At 36.8% G+C, this 20,103-nt stretch overlaps 1 protein-coding gene across 2 annotated transcripts; it reads right to left on the bottom strand.

The window, feature by feature from the left end:
• Positions 1 to 759: 759 nt before the first annotated feature.
• Positions 760 to 20,053, bottom strand: LOC145467404 (nucleotide sugar transporter SLC35D1-like). Of its 2 annotated transcripts, XR_014042049.1 has the most exons (14): positions 19,826 to 20,053; positions 19,683 to 19,716; positions 16,554 to 16,640; positions 15,593 to 15,660; positions 14,658 to 14,729; positions 13,093 to 13,161; positions 11,855 to 11,925; positions 10,455 to 10,486; positions 9,444 to 9,536; positions 8,621 to 8,688; positions 7,716 to 7,794; positions 6,359 to 6,441; positions 2,698 to 3,520; positions 760 to 1,954 (listed from the first exon to the last, which is right to left on the bottom strand). XR_014042049.1 is itself a non-coding variant. In XM_081450962.1 (13 exons), the coding sequence occupies exons 1-13, from the start codon at positions 19,936 to 19,938 to the stop codon at positions 3,409 to 3,411; spliced, it is 981 nt and encodes a 326-aa protein (XP_081307088.1). In that variant the 5' UTR covers positions 19,939 to 20,053; the 3' UTR covers positions 760 to 3,408. The 2 variants fall into 2 exon arrangements, 1 of the variants encoding a protein (XP_081307088.1); XM_081450962.1 differs by having other exon boundaries at positions 760 to 3,520.
• Between the last annotated feature and the right edge of the window lie 50 nt (positions 20,054 to 20,103).

Raw genomic sequence — 20,103 nt, 5'->3', positions numbered from 1 at the left:
ATAAGGACTTTATTTGTCAACTTAAGATATCCAACCCAAGATACTCAGATAAGTAGATACTATCACAAAAATACATTTTTACTGGTAAATAAAATATGCTAGAAATGCAATAGTTTCTATCTTTGGGAGTATTTAGTACACTAATAAATATATATTTATATATACATATACAGACAACTTGGCAATAGTTTTATGAGTTTATGATTACCATCCATAGAATATATTTCTCCCTCGCGATCGGTTTGAGCATGTCACGTCATGCCGCCAAAAACTGGAGCATGTCTGAAGATGCCTTCTTAGGTATAGCACTTACTGAATCCGATGACCAAGAAGTAATGTTCAGCATTAATGCAAATAGAAACGATTATAGGTTAATTTATCGTCTCCTTATTCTAGGGAAACAAAATATTTTCTATTGCGGACAGAAAAGAGCTTTTACTCCTGTTTTTATTGTTTCAATTGCGTTTCCAGAGTGTTAAAGACAATGAACGAATTGCCCAATTTCGATATATTAAAATTCAGCCTAGCACATTAGACCTCAGCACGAGGCTCTGGGGAATAACTACAGGGTTTGTGGGGGTTAATTCCCCAGAGCCTCGTTCTGAGTTCTATTGTTTTAGGCTGAATTTTAATATATCTAAATTGGTCTATTGTGGCCACAAATAGAAATATGTCAATAGCGCACCTGATGAAGTTGAAGAAAGTGTTATCATTCGTAACTACTAGTTAAGTTATACAGTCGAACGTCCGGTTGCGACCACCTCTCGTAAGCGATCACCTCTCCTCAGCGACCAGTTTTCCAAAATACCATACGTTTCCGAGTCAAATCACTATATTTGGAACCTCGTGTAAGCGACCACTTCTCGTAAGCGACCGGGACCACTTTTAGAGCTAAAAGTTTGAAATTTTCCTTCCTTTTTAACCTCCTGTAAGCGACCACTCGACAGAAAATGGAGCGAAAAATGGATAATAAGGTATCGTAACATTATCCTATTTCTGGTTAGTACAAGAAAGGGAAATTTTTCAATGGGAAGAACCGAATTTTTTCTCGAAATTGACTTTTACACGAATAAAACATTGCATCAGCATTGGTGCATAGCTTAAGTCTCAGCAGTTATCATATTGTAATGAGGAAATTGACCCATTATGGTCTAAGCTCTCGTAAGCGACCACCTCCCATAAGCGACCACCTAGGCTTGACATTTTGGGTGGTCGCTTGCGGGAGGTTCGACTGCATATCAAACACGAGAGACAGTGTTTCATAGGGATTTCCAAACACCGAGAATAGAGTTGAAAATACGACGCGCAGCAGAGTATTTTTGACGAAATTAGAGGTGTTTGGATAGCTGATGAAATACTGTCTAAATGTTTGATATCTTCTGCATTAGTAATGAGTTTGAGAAGTTAAGATATTCCGGCGTATCTTCCCCTTGTTATTCATTAATTGCTCATTATTGCACAAGGTTGTGTTTACTTCTTTTCTGCATGTTAGTAAGGTTGTTATAATGATTTGTTAGTTTACCGTTATTGTTAATGGGATTGAACCAAGTGCTCAGTAATTAATTTAGCTTTAGCTCCTTCATCGATATAAGCAATGTCATTATTAGTGTGGCGTCAATAAAGCGATTGAAACAAAGAAAGAAAAAGTTTAGCCGTGTTTGTCAAGTTTTGTTGTGATTCCAAATAGGAATGAATCTATTCAAAGCCGGAAAAAAAAAATATTAGTCTTAAGTTTGATCGCGCGACCGATTCCTCGCAGACAGAAAATATTTAAAGAAAAATAGCCATAACAGTCTCCATTTGCCTTCAAAAATATACTACTGACATAGATCATGCTCTGAATCTGTTCCTTCAAGTTCATTATTTTCCGCGGACTTCCCTCTCTGAAAACTCTCTGCTTGTTTCTTAGGACAGATAGACGTTATTGTTTATCTAGTCTGTATTTCACGGACACCTATAAAATAAAAAAAGTATTTACCACGTTACCGAAACAACCCTTGGTATACTTCTCTCTATTTAATGGAAACTATGAAACAAGTTAGAGTAATCATTCCATTTAATCCCCTCCTTCCGTTCAACAAGCAGCAAGAGCTCCAAGACTTTTAAATGTATGCACTTCTTTCTACTGATATTTACGTTCAGAGCTAATGAATTACATTTAGGTCTGAAGAGTTAGAAAGAGCACATTTGTCAATCAATAAGTATTGAAGTACAGCAACTCTTCAAACGCTTGCATAATGCCGGCCCCTACCAACGTAGCAAACATATGTTGGCGACACCCTATAGTCTTTCAATGACTAAAAAAAGAACTTCTCTTCAAATTATCATTTGTTTGATATACCTTTTTATAACCCATTTCTTTAGTTACTTTATTAGCATACTAGTTTTTCGCTACTTTAAATTTGAGTGTTATGTCTTTTTAGTGATGGGATTGATTACCAGCCGTCAGACTGCAGAAATAAGGCGTACTTCAACTTTACTTAAAATTCAAATCGAGTCACAGGGGCTTAATTGAAGCATTAAAGGTGTAGTACAAGTTCGTTATTATGTTTTCATATAACTTAGTATTAGTTAATGATTATATCCTAAAAAAAAATAAACCCCTCCCATTTCCACCCCTATTATAACTTTCTACCACATATTTAGTACAATTGTATATGTTTAATTTCCTAGTTAGATAGTTCATCTTTCAATTACATTCATCTATCCCATGGTGGCTACCGAGCGTCCAGCACCCAATCTCTTGAGATTTATCACGGATCTGACCTCGGGTGACTGGACGATCATTTTGCGCTTAATTTGTTCCTGTTGTCTTGACGAGACTACAAAAACATAAATGTTAACAGTCAATTTCCCTTTATAAGATACACATACCTACATATTTGTGTGATACATGTCTATACTGACAGGAGAACTTAGTTAGCTACAAAATATAGCACCTCTTCAAGCAGGCACATCCCTTAAAAGGGAAGTTTTTCTTGTTCCAAGAGTGTCTGCACTGAGCTTGTGAGCTATAGGTTCCACTGTAATTATGCTACGATTAGTTTACATGTCATGCAGGCTTTTCGGAATTTCGCCTCTTTTGTTCCACAACATAGGGAAATTATACTAGCCCGCTATAGAGCAACATTAACAATACTGTACAGAATTCTTCCGTGATGTCCTATACATTAGCAGCTTAAATAACGCCAAAAAAAAAAAAAAAAAAACGTGATAATTAGTTGTTTTCAGCCTGAAGTGGTATCATGGTGGCCAATAATGTTTATACGACAAGTATATCTCAGTATGAATATTTGACATATACTCTTTGAAAATCAGCCCAAAGATATCTCTCTTACAACTGTACATTAGTTTGTGAGTATGCAAGTAATATTATTGGCTGATATGGCTTTGTATTATTCTCCATTGTCAAACAACGGAAACCTGCTGTTTTCCATCACTGCTGGTTGTCGCACCTTGAGCAGAGGGAGGATCTTTTTCTCTAAATGTGATGTATGAGTAGATCACGCTTCCAAAGACACTGCCGGAAGAGAGAACAGGCATTTTATATCACTTGTATAACTTCGGCCAAACTCAAGGAAAGTAGACACAACAAATCTCACCAAGGTTAAAAGATTTTTTTCTGTGCCTCCCTTTTCCTTTCCCCTTTTCTTTTTCCCATTTCCTTTCTCAACGGAGCTAGGTCACAGTTTGCACATCTTGAAACGTTTAGCCTCAATTTTTCAAGTTCGTCGTTTTAATCCGTGTTACCCTTCTCCATTGTTAACCATCCGTTCTTTTTGTGGTTTATTATTATCTCTTTGGTGTTTTTCTATCTTTATTAGTAAACTATTATTTTCAGGTTTCCTTCAATTTAAAGCTAATTTTGTATCTGGCCAAAATAACTCAAAATATCGTGACTGAGCTCCTTTAATCTTTTGATTTCCATCCTGTCTCACATAAGTGCTACGTGGCTAGACCTTGTATTGTAATATTGCTGTACTTGTTTTATCTTTTGATTTGTTGCTTCAGATCGCAATAGTCCAGAACAAAAGTAACCTTTTGATTTAACAATTACATTATGAGCTATCAGCATAAAAATCTCGAGCTCATAATCTAATTGTTTTGGTAGAAATCCACTAGTCGTTCAAAACTTTATCTAAATCCTCTTCACAAACACTTCGAAAACGCAAAGAAGCGGCCGACATTTTGTTAACAACCGTACACTGCTGCGCTGCTCACTGTCTACTAAACAATTAGATTATGAGCTCGAGATTTCTATGCTGATAGCTGTCGTCATTTTGTCAACAAGGGCTCACGGCTACGCTACTCACTATCTATCACAGAATAGATAGTGTGTAGCGTAGCCACTCAGAGAACGGCATTCGTTATGGAACGCTAGTTGATTTATACTAATTAACAATTAGATTATGAGCTCGAGATTTCTATGATGCGATAGTTAATGAGGCCGAAGGCCGAATCACCTATCACCCCATAGAAATCGAGAGCGAATAATCTAATTGTTTTAGTAGAATTCTAACTGAAATAAACGCAAATAACGGCTTCTAATTATCTTTCTACGCATTATTGAACTTAATGCTTCAACAAAATCGCACGTATTGAATTGTCCTTGGTAAATTTGTTGTTGTTTACGCGCGCGCACCCGTTTTTCAATAATTTCAAGTTTTTAAAGTCAAGAAACCACTAAGGGACCGTTCATTTTTTATGAGGGAGGGGGGGCTGGTGGGATTTGGGAAGCACCATTTAAAAATTGCATGACCCCCCCTCAGCTTACCAATTTTTTCACATGGCCCCCCCCTTATAGCGGTCATTTTTTGGGATGACCCCCCCCAAAAAAAAAAAATTGAACAAACAATATTTAGATTTCAACTTTTTTAATATTTCTCTATTATCCCCCTACTTCATGTTTTGTGCTCACTGTGAAGACAATATTTACAATCCCTATACTACAGAGAGCTGTTGTTTGAAAAACAAATCAAAAGAAAGAGAAGTCAATTTCGGATCTCCTAGTTATGGCTCACCCTGAACGTGTGGCATTTAGCCTCTCATCTGAATTGATGAATGCCCACAGTTTTAATGTAAAACAGATCAAATGTATAGAAGCTAAGTTGACGAAGGTCACGCAGGACATGGAAGCACTAGAAAATAAGAGCAATTATAACAGCATATTCAAGGACATACTCAAACAGCACATCAACAAAAGGAGAAGGAAAAAAGAAAACCGCAGAAAGTCCAATGAAAGAAAGAGGAAGCGGACTGAAAACAACGTCCAACGAGTTTATGGAATCTGTGTTGGAAACCCGCTAGGAAATGATCTTCCACAATGCCTTGTGTACCCTCCTAGAACGGCCGTCCCGGAAGAGTGTCTTAAAGTTGAGGATGTTGCCACGTCGTTATTTAGAAGAGATGGGCCATACATCGCACAGCTCTTGGAAGGGAATTATTTCACCAATGCTGCAAGAAGCAGAATAACCACCAACCTTGAGCAGGAATTCAGAGATTATGTTTACACCTTCATGTACCCTGAAGAGTACACTCTGACGGAAAGCATTGCTGCTTCTTGCAGCATCGGTGAAAGAGACTCCCATAGCAGCACAAGCGGCGACGAAGAACTCGACAGCGAAGATGAAGATGAGTGCCAGTGAAAGTTGCATTCGAAAATAACAGTGTTAAATACTTCTTTTCAGTAGCTACAAATGCTTTTTGTCACCAAACGTTTTTTTAAAGCAGAAGGAAAGTTTGTAATAAATTTGTATCCTGCCTTCTATGTTTATTCTATAGCAATTTTTTTGATATTCAAACATTATGCCATTTTAAAGTTTTACTAAAATATTTCACCTGACCCCCCCTTTTTCCCTTATTTTTTTGGGATGGCCCCCCCTCGAAAGCCATTTTTTTTCGCATGCCCCCCCCCAAATCCCACCAGCCCCCCCTACCCGATAAAAAATGAACGGTCCCTAATGTCCTTCTTTTAGTCTTCTCAGGAATTTAATTATCCATTTACATCTAAACTTTCTTCCAAAACTTCGGAAAAACGATAAAAACTTCGCATTTTGTGGACGGTCGACAGCCACTGCACTCTAATGGCTGATAGTATACGACTGGCTCAGCCAATCAGATTGCAGCATTTGCATAAGTATACTAGTAGAATTCTACTAAAACAGAATAGATAGAGAACGGCATGCGTTATAGAACGCTGGTACATTTATACTAAAGTGAAATATACAATCATGTAGGCATAAAAAGTGGCTTTATTTGATTGAACGCGTTGACTGTTGTAAAAATTCATGACTGTAGTTGCTGTTCAGATATGTTTGACTGTACTCGTAATCTAATTAAATTATTTTCTTTATCTCACCTAATATTGAGTCCGATAAAATTTGTCCAACTGAAAACATAGTCTCCTCCAAGAAACATTCCCAAGTAAGTCACCAATATATTCTAGAAAGCAGCAAAATAATGATAATTACACATTGTATTAGATATGAACACCCTCTTACAATTTCCAAGCCATCAGTCAGGTGAGGATTAAAAAAAAAACATCTACATTACTACTTATATCTGTACATGAAATTTGTATCCTTCAACATCTTACATGCAAATGTGCATATACTTATACAAAAATTCTGGCACTTGTGATCTATATATTTAGTTCTTATTTCTAGTACTAGCTTCTTTTATTGACTAAAAAAATTTCTTACAGGCATTTAAGTCGCTCTTAGTCTGATATTGAGTACTTTGTACTTCTGGGCTTACAAACACTTCTCGATTTCTCATCAGCTGGTGTTTTGATTGCCACATTTGCCAAAGTTTGCTGGTTTCATTTAATTTTGTTCTCTTCTTCTTTGGGCTCTTCCATTTAGTATTTTTTAACAGAAACAAGCCAAATGATTTTGTATTCTTTGTTTCCAACTTTCTCACGGCCAAAGTAGAAAGGTAAAGCGATCTAGATGCCGGTCTAGATGGGAAAATATAGACTGTGGGCAATATCGATTTTACCTAAACATATTCGTAAATTTGTCAATTGCCAGTCCTTACAAGACACGGCCATATAATAACAGGTTTCACCAATCACGACCGGCTACGTTAGTTTTGTTTAATAGACCAATTTCGATATATTAAAATTCAGCCTGAAACAAAAGACCCCAGTACGAGGCGCTGGGGAATAAACCCCACAAACTCTGTAGTTCTTCCCCAGAGCCTCGTACTGAGGTCTATTGTTTTAGGCTAAATTTTATTGATATCACCCAACTAGTGGACTAATGCAACTCCTGCATTTTAATTGGCTACGCTACTAGAGGACTATTAGTAATAGTCCTCGAGTAGCGAAATTGACCCAATCGAGCGTGACGCTTTTTTTCGTTTTATTTCCAACTAAATATCTCTTCAACTTGCACTTGCTAACTGTATTATTGCTCTTTCTGTCCGACTAGTTGGGTGATACTAAAACAATTAGACTCTCAAGGGCCACGGGTCTTATTGTTAAATATATCAAAATTGGTCTATTACGACATGTGGACCGAGAGCCCGTTAGAACTTTTCTTGTTTATTGAACGATCTCGTCATTGGATTTTTTTAAATAAAGATAAAGTGTACATTTAAAATTTGATTACTAGTACATGTAGGTCATGACCTAGTTTATAGTTCCTGTCACAAACTGACACTGATATTTTTTTTCACCAAATAAAATTACAATAACATAACGAAAGGATTACCTTCAGACATCCAACAATAGTGGTAGTAAGTGCAGAATTTGCTTGAGTACACAGTACTATAGAATACATTAAAATAAACCTACAACGGTAAGGAAAATAAAATAAATTTATTAACAGCAAAGAATGAATTACCAAACTTTAATTAAAAAATGCATGCCATTTAGGCTCGGTCGCTCATCAGATTTGAGAAAAATATTGACTAAAAAGTTGCCAAGGTTCTTGTCATGTTTAAGAAAGAGAAGTAAGAGAAGTTTTTAAACTTATAATTTTGACTGACTTTTTAAAGTCAGTCAAAATCATGCTCTTAGTTACATATTTGTGTGGGAACAGAAGTCACTACACCTTTCCTTGGATCTTTGAGATGTTTGTTGTTCCTTATGTAAATCGCTTTCTTTGGCGCGATCTAGACCCGATTTACAGCAGAATCTGGATGCAGTAACCACGATCTCTGAACTTAACAGTTTGGTAAATTGTCACTGACTTGGTGTTGAAGTCAGAATTTTGTGAGTCACTATATGTTGTAGTCTAAGGAATCGAGAACAAGGACTGGGATTTTTAATATGCAGTGGCTGGGAAGATCACTAACAGGCAAATATCAAGAAAGTTCTATGCAAGGACTACATCGGTTTTGCCTTGAGATTGCAAGGACTGCATACAATTAGATGGCGAATTACACTCGGCGAATTCATAATTTCTGTGCCACAGAAAATACCGCGGATGAAGCGCCCGCCGGCAATGGCTTATGGTTAGTCGTGGTCAGCTTTTTCTGCAGCGGTCGCAACGAGCGCGGAGACCATATGGAAACCAGCTTCAAGGCCTTATCATAACAGAAAATAGTGCTACATACACGTAGCTGTCATTTTAATTGTGTCGAAATGTACAAGTGCACACAAATTCCAACTTACCCCATAACACAGGACAGTGAAAAGTATAACAGAAGAAGTGGTTCTTTCCATCGGTCATAAAGCACAACCTAGGATAAAAATTTACTCAGTCAGGCAAAGTCAAATACAACAAAAACTTAGACCTCAACAGAAACCCATGCAGTTAGCCAAGCCATGAGTGTATACACTGTATGGCTTCCTGAGGAACCTTGGCTCCCTAGAATTCGAATTTCATGTTCCATGTACTGTAAAAGCCAGTTTTGACAGTGCTAGTTACATGTAGCAAGCTCAAATAAATTATTCCCAAATTGTCAACAAGGCACGCAAGTGATGAGAGTAGAGACCGAGAACCGCCCTAGACTTTCTAATAGTCCCTCGCGGTTGCTTGATTCTTCCTAAAGTAAACATAATCTTTTGGATAGGCACGAATCGGCAATTACATAGAAATTCAATGAAATGCTCTGACTCCCGTACGAAGAACAAATGCCGTACGAATACTCACTACATTATGTATTTCACTCAAAGCGAACTGTGTTTCGAAAACGCTATTTCGCCTATTGACGAACGGAAGTGCACTTGATTATCGCTCGAAAATTCGCGCGGACCGAAACATGCGAGGAATATCATCCAAATATCGTTTCAAGTGAAATTTCCTCGAAGAACCCCAAAAAGCCACGAATTTCGTCGAAATTCGCTTGTTACTCTTCGTTCTCAAGTTTTGAGCGTCGCAGTAATTTTTCACCGAGTTCGGCTTTCGCAGCTTGACTTGTAGCAAGTCTACGAACAGACCTTGTTGTAATTTGTAGTTTGGAAAATAAAGCTCTTGAATGCATGCATCTCTCACCTCATCTAGTTCACCAGTAAAGTCCGCAATGAAAATAGCTGGCAACAACATAAACATGGCATTGTAAAATAATAAACCATATTTTCCTAGTTCCTGAAATAAATGCACAAAACGGCAAATCACATAAAGCACTTTATAGAATTATACCATGTACATGTACATGTTGCAAAACATTGTGCTGTGCACAACATCTTGATCCTACGATGCAACTTTGTTTGAAAATCAGGGAACTCTGTCCACATTAGAATAGGGCCATGCCTTTTTTATTTAATTCTTGTAAAGTACTTAGATCAATACCCGACTATATACTGTGTTAGAAAGACATGTGGTGAGGTGTTCATAAATATTTACTAACTGAAAGTGTCTTCAAGGGAGGAGGTGACTGTCATTTTTTGTGCAGTAGACTACACACTGGCTGCAGTCAAATCAAAGTGCTTAATGCTTTTTCCTGGTTTGTCAAGCTATCAAAGCATGCTAAACAGGATACATGTGATGAACATGTATTCTTAGTAAATTATTCTTTGCTTTCTATTGTTCTTTCTTTCACCCGACTATGACAGCGTCCTCACTACGCCAGAGAAACTTGAATCTCTACGGTTAGGCCGACCGTCCACACTAATCCGTGGCGAAAATGGAGCTTTTCGAAAACGCTCTTCAAACTGGTGAAATCTGAAAAGGCCAGTTTTGCGTTTTCGTGTGGACGGAAAACATTTTGAAAACGGAATTTTTCGAAAACGATGACGTCACGATAATCATGTGATTTCGCTTCTCGAGTTTTCTTCAAACACAAATCCAAAATGACCGGTGATTGTCGCGTTTTTAAATTCCTCAGGCGCAGTGTGGACGGAAAACGTTTCACGCGTTTTCAGAGTGAAATCTGCGTTTTCAAATTCCTCCGGAGTAGTGAAGAGGAAAACACTTGATGTGTTGTTTATCGTCTTCATACAATTTCCACTGAATTGATTGGGGATTATTTTAAATAAATATTTATCATCACGTTCTACAACTCACCTTTGATTCTAACTTCTTCTTTACATAAACACCTAGTACATGGAAACAGAAAGGGGATTGACATGTAACAGCTGCTCAACATGTATATTGTAACATTTCCCAGAACTTCGGTACTACTTACAGTACATCAAAAACAGAACTACATTATGCAATGTAAAATATATCCCTGATGCCATTAAGTCTACGAACAGAATGAAGTTGAAATGTATTTACAATAACTTGGCACTCACCTAAAAACACTTGCGTGTAACCCAAAATACAATTTTTGCACATTTGGAGTGTTTACTAACAATACATTGTGGATCTTACTCTATGTTCCTTAAGTTATTTAATAATTTATTATTGTACTGTGTGCTCTGGTCTAAATTTATTTTGGGTTTCGAAACTTTTTAAAGTGGTTTGATGTTTCATTGCTATGTTTCAGGTTATGATATCTCATATATATGAGGCGGAAGATAAAAAATTAAAACTGCTTTGAACATGTTCAACCCAAGAACAAATTCAAACCAAACATTTGTCTGAGTGAATATACTGTGTTGGATGCTTTCAGAAGGATTATAAGGACCATATGTATAAACACCCATTTGTCGTTTTGAGTGGAGTTGGATAATGATTATGACTTTATTGAATGAGTTGGAGGGCTACATCAAGGGCCAAAAGGACTTCTTTGAGCATTTCAATGGCTACATAGAGTGTTCAAACGGTCTGGGAAATGTTCTAAGCAGATGGCTAACAACGTTTAATGGTTAGGTGAATTTTTCGAACAGACGTCTCAAAACGTTTAACGGTAAAGCAACACTTTCGAATGGACAGATCAAAGCGTTTAAAACGTCTAAGCAAGGTTTTCGAGCGGACAGCTCAAAAGTAACATTTAAGGTGGCTCAAAACAGTTTCCAACAGTTAGATTTCGATGGGTCATTATAACCACTCTTTATCATTTGATGCTACAATCATGGCATCAAATAATTTGTCCAATCATTGGTGAACAAGCTGTTATCATTTTCGTGACACAATAGGTTACCATAGCAACAGTATGACCTGCTAAAAACACCCTTAATTACAGCTTTAGGGGCTTATAATTCAAAAACGGCATGGTGAAATTTTTTTTTTACATTATCAAATGTTACTATAAGCATGAAAAGACACAACTTTTGGCATTTGAAGTTTTAAAAAATTATGTACATACATGTAGGGTTCGGAGCCAGAGCCTGGAAACTGTTTTGAACCAAATTAAACAGACAAAGAAGATTCTGAGCTCACAGCAAAATAGTGTTTTAAATGATCAAGACGTCGACAACGTCAAAAACTTCAAAGCCATTACGCTTTGAAACATAACAATATTAAGAGGTGTTAGCAATCTTACTGGCAGATCAGAATTGGCAGAATTATCATACACTGACCATTTGCTGCTGTAAGAACATCATTTAGAAGGATATAGAAATAACCAAGGCCATCAAATGCAAGATCGTCACTGCCAACATAACAAAAAACAAACAAACAAACAAACATTTATCTCTAGGTTTTAAATGACCAATTTAAAAGGAGCCACAACTCTCTTTCCCCCAGGCACTTGTAAACGTGTTGTGAACAAAATGGGCAAATTCATCACAATGCTCAAGACACAGTGCTCAAATGGCCCATGGGGGAGGTAAAATGTACAGTCTCCTCAACAAGGTGACTATTGCAGTCAGTTAATAATGCAAAGTTTCGGTTAAGAAACTTTGCATTTTATTCCAGTACAAAAAGAGAGAAGCCAATCTTAATTCAAAGTATTACCGTATTTACCCGTGTATAATGCGCACTTTTTTTCCATGAAATTAACCTTCAAATTTCCAGTGCGTATTATACACGGATCGCATCGCATCTCATCAGCATAGGATAAAAGGAAAGCAAACTCAAAAGCTTTGCAGTAATTGCTTTCTAATTGACATGGTAAAATAAACTACCAGTAAAAAGTTTTCAATTTTGGTCCATGAATAAATTAAACTGAGTATTTAAGAAACAGCTGTAGTATACCTATGACCTCCATGGAGCTACAGTGCACATGAAGCTGACGATAAATTTTAGGCGTACTGTACTTTCTGAAAAAATCGGGGGATAGGGGAAATAGAACTACTCATCGTTACTTCATGCTACAAAAACAGGGATAAGCTCCACCTGTATTTAATAGACCACTGGCCTTCTGACACAAACTTTACCATTTTTTTTTTTTTTTCACACCAAGAACAAATTTTAAATCACCATGATTTTTTTTTGAACCAAGAACAAATTTTAAATCAAATTGCAATTTAACTGACCAAAATGTATTGTGCAATTTGTGTACCATAGAAAATAAATTTAAGCCACACTATTTTACAAGATCATTTTTCATAATATTATACAGCAGGGTTGTCACAAAGTTCTGATTCAGAAGTAAGTGGCTTTATTTGTTGGAGTGGAAGGATGATATTTGCCATCTTTTTTAAATAAAGAATCACAAGAAAAGTCTAGCAGAGGAGACAGTCGACATTTGTCATTACAAATAGACAGTGATTTTGCCAGTACATGTAGCTGGCTACTGTTGACAATTCTGTGAACATTAATGGACAGCATGTACATTAAGTTCTAAAAAGAATCTTAGCAGCACTTCGTCGATTACCTTGCCGCCACGAGAGCTCCAAAGATCATAAGAAACACCGTAGCTTGAACCATTGGTTTAGCTTTTGATCTAGGAAAAAACATACAAGTACATGAACTGTCACTGACAACAACATTTTGAACTATGAAGCAAGGAATCCAAAAATGAACAAGGAAAACTATCTATAGGAGAACAATCTTCTCTTTCACCAGACTTGCCATGGTGGCATTTTTGCTTCAGCAAAATTGATTAAAAAAAAAAAATGTATGTCTTTGGGAGCTGGTAAGGATATATGTATTCAATATCACGTAACAATGAAAGTAGTAAATTTTAAAATACTGTCACTGATGATCTACAGATAAAAGTTAATAAAAAATAATAATGTCTGAATGTACAGTGTATTCACTTTTGACAAATGCATACTTAGTCTAATCAAAATAATGTTGAGCTTGCCTGTTAAATTAATTTTGTCAGAATACCTGTAGGTATACAACATAGAATAATGTACAGTGTACAGTCATTATTCAAATATGCATTATTCATTGGTTGACGACAGTAAATGTTTGACAAAATAATTATAAATAAATGTTTACAGGCATTTGCAGTCATCAGGGACTTGTTGTGACTCATGCCCTGCAGAATCTTTCCCGATTCTAGATTCTGCCACCAAGTTTTCAAGTTAAGATAAAAGAGGTGCTGTATATTAAGTGGGAAATTCCAACTCTAAACCAACAGCTAGGCACTTACATTTGTCTCTTTCTTTTTAATTCTTTTTCATGGTTTGCTTTTTATTTAGTGTTTGGATTCTGTTTCAACTACCGTTGGCATTGAAGCGTGCAACCTTCATTCCCAGTGTACTCCAATATTCAAATTGTTTAAAACGTAAATTTTATGATGTAATTCTATAACGTAATCATGTATACAGTAAAAATTCAAATGTACCCTCGAACATTTGCAACTGAGGATGACATAGGAATGTCAAAACATGTTTTGTACATTGAAAACTGTTGTTTCCTTTTAAAAAAATTAAGTTTTAATATTCTAGTGGAATATTCTGCTTTTGATTTATAATGGTAATAGGACTGAGTGGAGCCCAATTCGGTCTGTAATCATACGAGTGATTAACAAAATCGGATGACCGTGAAGCGGGAGTCCTATTTGTTAATCACGAGTATGATTACAGACTGAATTGGACGACGCGATGTCCTGTTACCAATTAATCAAAACTATGACAAAATTCGAGAAACGAACAAACCATTGACTGAGCGTAGAACGATTAAACGTCGTTATGAATGCTGAAAAACACAGCAGTTTACTCAACAAAGTGCACTGCAACAGCGCACGCAAAATGATGCGTACTGTCCAATTACAAGCATGATGCGTACACTGTCCAATTAATGTTCAAATCGGGCTGCTGATAGCCAATCACGTTCGAGAATTTTTTTATAGTTTTGATTTACAGCTGTACAGTGTGTATGTGTACAGCTCCTCTAATTGACTCATATGGTCTGAGTTTGCATGACCTGCGGGTTTGACAAAATTACATTTTTATTATTTTCAATCATTTGTTTTACATGTCCACTCACCCTAACAGCCATGCCTCTCCAAGCATGGTAAACAGAATTGAAAACCTCCGCAGAACAGTGAACATTGGAAGACTGAAATTGAATGGCATATGAACATCAGCTTACTGTAAAATCAATGAAACCCAATTTTACAGAAGAGAAAAATTGAGCACACAAGGTGCTAATTTTTTTGCATTTTTTTTTTTACTGTAATCAAGGAAGCGCAAATTTTGTCCTTAGTTTTGATATACATCTGAATGTGGTACATGTACAATTCTTTAATGAAAAACAAGAGATGCTTTGATACACCTGTATAAGAACTTTTACTGACTGACTGATGGTCCTACATTGTATGTTCAACATTATGTTCAGATGAGAAAGTGGACTTCATAATTCACTCTTCTAATAAATCTGTTCCATGTGCCCCTATATCAAAAGTGTCTTGAATGACAATTTTGATATGGGGGCACTTACATGTATTGGAAGGGGCGCTGCTTGAAATAGGGGTACGGTTCTCATTAAAAAGGCACTTAAAGGGGAGCACATAAGAAAGCTTGGGGGTGTAACTTGAAGGAGGGTCCTAAACTGAATCTGCAAAATCATTACCCAATGTAGGCCACTTTCTCCTCCAAAAACTTTTGATTTGCGTGTATGCCCAAGCAAAAATGTCATAAAACACAATACGTATCGTGGAAAGAAAGACAGGTTTTTATGTTGCAAATGCCTTTTGGAGTAGATTGGAGCTAATTTAGCTCATATCCGTGCAAGAAATGTCAAAAATGTCTAAACATTTGCATTTTTGCCAAAAAGCTCCAGGTGTCAATGGGTTAAATGAGAGTCAAACCTAAGCAAAATTGAAACAGAAATTGAAATACATGTAAAGTATAATGATTGTTTAAACAATAAGTCCTGGAACTCAGATTTATTACTAACAGCCAATGCAAAACAGTGCTTACTTTAGTCTCTTGGTACTTCCTAATCCAAAAACAAGATTACCAACGTACAATAGTGGAAGCGGCCAAACCTAGAAATGTACAATATTGAATAATTTGGGATTGCGTATTACTAATTAAAAATAATTACCGGTACAATATCTTAATGATAACAGGAAGACCAAATCATCCATCTTCTTGCGAGGCACCACTGCTGTACTACATGTGCATGTACCTGACTTTATCTATAGGGGAATCTTTGCTATCACTGTTTACATTTTACTACATGTATTTTAGTACTTTCAGTTGAGAAGGCAATTGCTAGATACAAATTGAATCCAAACATTTAAAGAGCTAGTGTTTGTTACAGCAGCACTCCCAAACAGAAAAAGTCAGAGAGAGTTTCTCTGTGTTATCATTAATAATTGTGTCGTTAATAATTGTGTAATGTAATAATTGTAATGTGGGTAAAATCCCTGATTGGTTTGTCAATCATGGTTTAATAAATTGAAGTGCAACATTAGTACATAAATTGTTGAACTTAGTGCTTCAATGGCATTTTATCAGTTGCACTGACAAATATTACAAGAGTTGGCTGTAGAGACCACCTGTGGAAATTTGCTACATTTCATAAGTGAGATTTAGATTTAGCACTGTTCAAAGCCAGATACATGGAGGTACATGTATATGTAATCAGCATTTTATGGAGGCAAAATCATTCCATGAGTGGCCTGTTTCAAACTTTCACAGGTCATCAGCTGCCATCGCAAAGATCGCTTCCCAGGAGCACATTCTTTTGTTGTCTACATGTGTCACATCAGCTGTGGTGTCACTGAATGAGGTTCACAAGCCACTTCATTTGAAACTCAGCCCTCTACATAAATGTATATACACATACAGCATCTTCTCAGAATTCTTTCACTCATTGTTAAGAAAAAAAAAAACATTTGCATAATTACTTCTTCTTGTTCATGAGCCAACTTACTTTGTGAAAAGTTGACAGGGAATAATCCGGAAATTTGACAAAACCAGCTAGCTTCAGCAAATAAAGAACAACCACTGTGGCCAGCATCTGGAATGGATAAAATGTACGGCACATGTTACACAACATCTCCTCCATGCAGAGATAAATATATATGTATATAATTAGTCAATGGTTGACCATCATTATAGTTGATAGTCAACCAATAGTCTATCAAGCTAAGGGTCAGGATAAATAACATTGTTTGTTGGCCTGGGTTTCACCAATGGTTGAGCAACACATCACCAGTGTTTCTCTGTTACATGTTAACTAACATTTTGTTTTATTTAGTTTGTATATTACCCTACAATCTGAAAGCTTTGATAATTATATAATATCTATACATGCACATCAAGGCTGTATCTAGGTGGGTTTAGGTAGGTATCTGTAGGTTGGTAGCTAGGTACAGTAGGTACATGTAGGTATTCAGATCGTTCATGAATAGTCTACATTACGGCAGATAGAACTGTGAGCCAGAGGAGGAATTAGGATGCAATGGGAACTGGGAATTCTAAGAAGCAGTAGCGACAAGGAAATGCAAAATGTCTGGTCAAACACATAGACACAATACATGTTTATGACATATATATTTGACTCAGCACCACTCCAGTTAAAATCCACACACCCCCTATTGACGGGGGGTTTTATTTTTTCCTGACCCCCCAAGCCCTTCAGGAATTTCTTCCTGGAGTTACCCTTTTCCTGCCTCAGAAAAGAGCCTATTTAAAGTGGTACTATGATCAAATTTTTACCCCTTCATTTTTTTGGTGTATCACATGAAATGGCATGAAAGAATAAAATCGGTGTTTACCGTTTGCAAATGTCTGCATTTGTTCCAGAGATATTTAAGTTTGAAAAGTGTGTAAAATATGCAAATGAGATAACTGATGACATCATATACTCAACCCAATATTATATCAAGTATATAAATAGAGTTATCTTGGTCAATTTCCAGCACAGACCACTGAAACTTGGTAGGCTAATAGTTCTACAGATAGCACACCTACGGCAGTAGTTAACAGGTGTGCTTTTCCAGTCTCCACCCACTTGATTTCAATATTTTAGTGATTTTCAGCTCAAGAAATATTTAAAAAGGCCATGAACTCGACCCAACATATTCATATGCTTGCTGGATCATGCACATGAGGCACCATTAGCAAATATCAAAATGGAATGCCAAAGGTGGCCAGAAAAGCCATTGATATTGGGGAGGTCTGGAACCCAGTATGTTGCAATGGTAACAAATCTGTCAAGCTCATATTGTGGAGCACATTTAGTAGAATGTTACTGCAAAGAATCAAACATTTCTGATACAAATTGGCTGAGATATCTTTCTTCATTATATTTGATCAAAATTTGGTTGAGTGTATGACGTCATCACTTGGCTAATTTGCATATTTTACAAACTTGAATATCTCTGGAACAAAAAGAGATATTTGGAAATAGTAAACAGCATTTTTCTTCTCATACAGACTACTTGTTTATGTTTTAAAATGGCTTAGATAGGAAAGATGGGATTTTCGTCATAGTACCACTTTAACAGTAGGGCTGAAAAACTGAAAAGCCCACTTTAGGGAGTGTCAATAAAGTTTACATCGTATTGAAAAGTTTCAGAAATTTAGCATTTTGCAGTACCCTTATCAGAAAAAGTATATATAAATGTATCCCACTATCCCTATTGATGATGTAACTTTCTCCAATCCCACTCAGAAATTTGTTCTTGGTATTGTGCCCCTTCAGAAATAATACGTCAGTCAATTCCAGCAGTGCCCATCCCCCCCCCCCCCCAGGCTAACCCCCCGGGCATTAGCATTTTTTTGAAAAAATGGGCAAATTCCCCAGGGTGGGGACACATAAACTGTCTAAATGCCCCGGGGTGGAGACGAAAAAAAGCACAAATGCCCAGCCCCCAGGATCATCGCCTTCCAACACCTCTGCAGTTTTTTTTATTAATCAGTGAATACAACGTTCAACTGTTCAGTCTTTTAATGCACCGGTAAGACTTCAAGGACAACAGTAGGTGTTAGTTGATTTTGATTATATTTATTTCTTTATATTTTGTTTTTAACAGTTTTCAAGATCTGTCTTGAAGATCGCATCATTTGAATTTGCAAACCACTTTCATGAATTTAAAATATGCTAGACTAGTTTTGAATGCGAAATACGAAATAGTCGTGTTCCGGTCAGTGATTGCTTTGTGATAAACAAAATATAGTTCACCTTGTTGCTTATATTTATATGCTTACAAGTAATTAAGAAATATCTAAAATAATTATTGAGAAAACATACCTTCAAAAACACCTACAAGTTTCTCTAGTCCCTGACGGACAAGCCACTGTTCGACAAACGCCTTGTCTTTCCCGATGAACTCATCCATGGCACTTTCGAAAACACGTGTGTCAAATGCCCGAGGGTTGCCCTGGGGTACGCAAATGCCCAGCCCCCAGGCCGTGTTAAAATAGTGAATGCCCCACCCCCAGGACTGACAACGTGAGCAAATGCCCCACGGTTGCCCAAGGGGGGGGGGGGGGGGTTGGGCATTGCTGGAATTGACTGATGCATAAACATTTTGAATAATAACCCCTCAGAAAAATCTTGTCTATGGGTGCCTCCCTCGGAAAATGTCATCTATAGGGAGAAAGGGGGGGGGGGGAGGTGGATATAAAATGGAATGGCCCTGACACAACTGGGATTTTCTAAGGCTTTGGACAGAGTTTTGTCTCTGGACAGAATTGTATTAAAATAAGAATCACATTTCATTTTTGTGTAGCATTTCAACAGGCAATGGCCTAATACATGCATGCGGGTTTGGCTCATAATAATTTGATCAAATGCAGCCAATATTTTATCAAGGTTCTGAAAATTTGAAAAAGTAAACTTAATTAAAATACGACGATATAGATCTCATAAAATATAGTTGTAAACGTGTTAAAAAGTAACCACGTTATTCTATGAATCTATAAAATAATAGAAACAAATTTAAGAACAGTCCAATATTATAAAGAACGTTTGAAATTGCTTTTCGATTCAAGCTGCTTGAATGGCATTGCGTGCAGGACACAAGCCACGTGTACGGTATTTCAACCGGCCTACCTGACCTATTCCAAGAAACTGGAAAGATGGAAACCTACGAAATATTGAGACAATAACCAGTTACCTATCAGTCCTTCAAGTACAAATCACAGCTGCAGCTTCATTCATAATAAAGGCAATCATCATTATCAAATAAACCCTACTTGAAAGTTGTAAGCACAGTCTTGTTGATAACGACGATCACAAATGAACAAGCGGCGTAGAACAAAGCAGTGGTTATCCGAAATAGGATCGAAGCTCGTTTCCCTTCTACCATGACGCTTTTTAGAGTAGCAACTCGACAATATCCTTACATAATGGACTGAAGTACAAATATAAAAGGTATACTTCGACGGGACTTAGTGTTGAATAAACATATTTAAATCACAAAAGACTCCCGGCCGCCATATAAACAATGAAACCGCTGTCCAAAAACCTGTTT

This window comes from Orbicella franksi, chromosome 14, assembly GCF_964199315.1.
Source record: "Orbicella franksi chromosome 14, jaOrbFran1.1, whole genome shotgun sequence".
Lineage (NCBI taxonomy): Eukaryota > Metazoa > Cnidaria > Anthozoa > Scleractinia > Merulinidae > Orbicella > Orbicella franksi.
The sequence above is the reverse complement of the archived record's forward strand: the minus strand, read 5'-3'. Positions and strand labels throughout refer to the sequence as shown.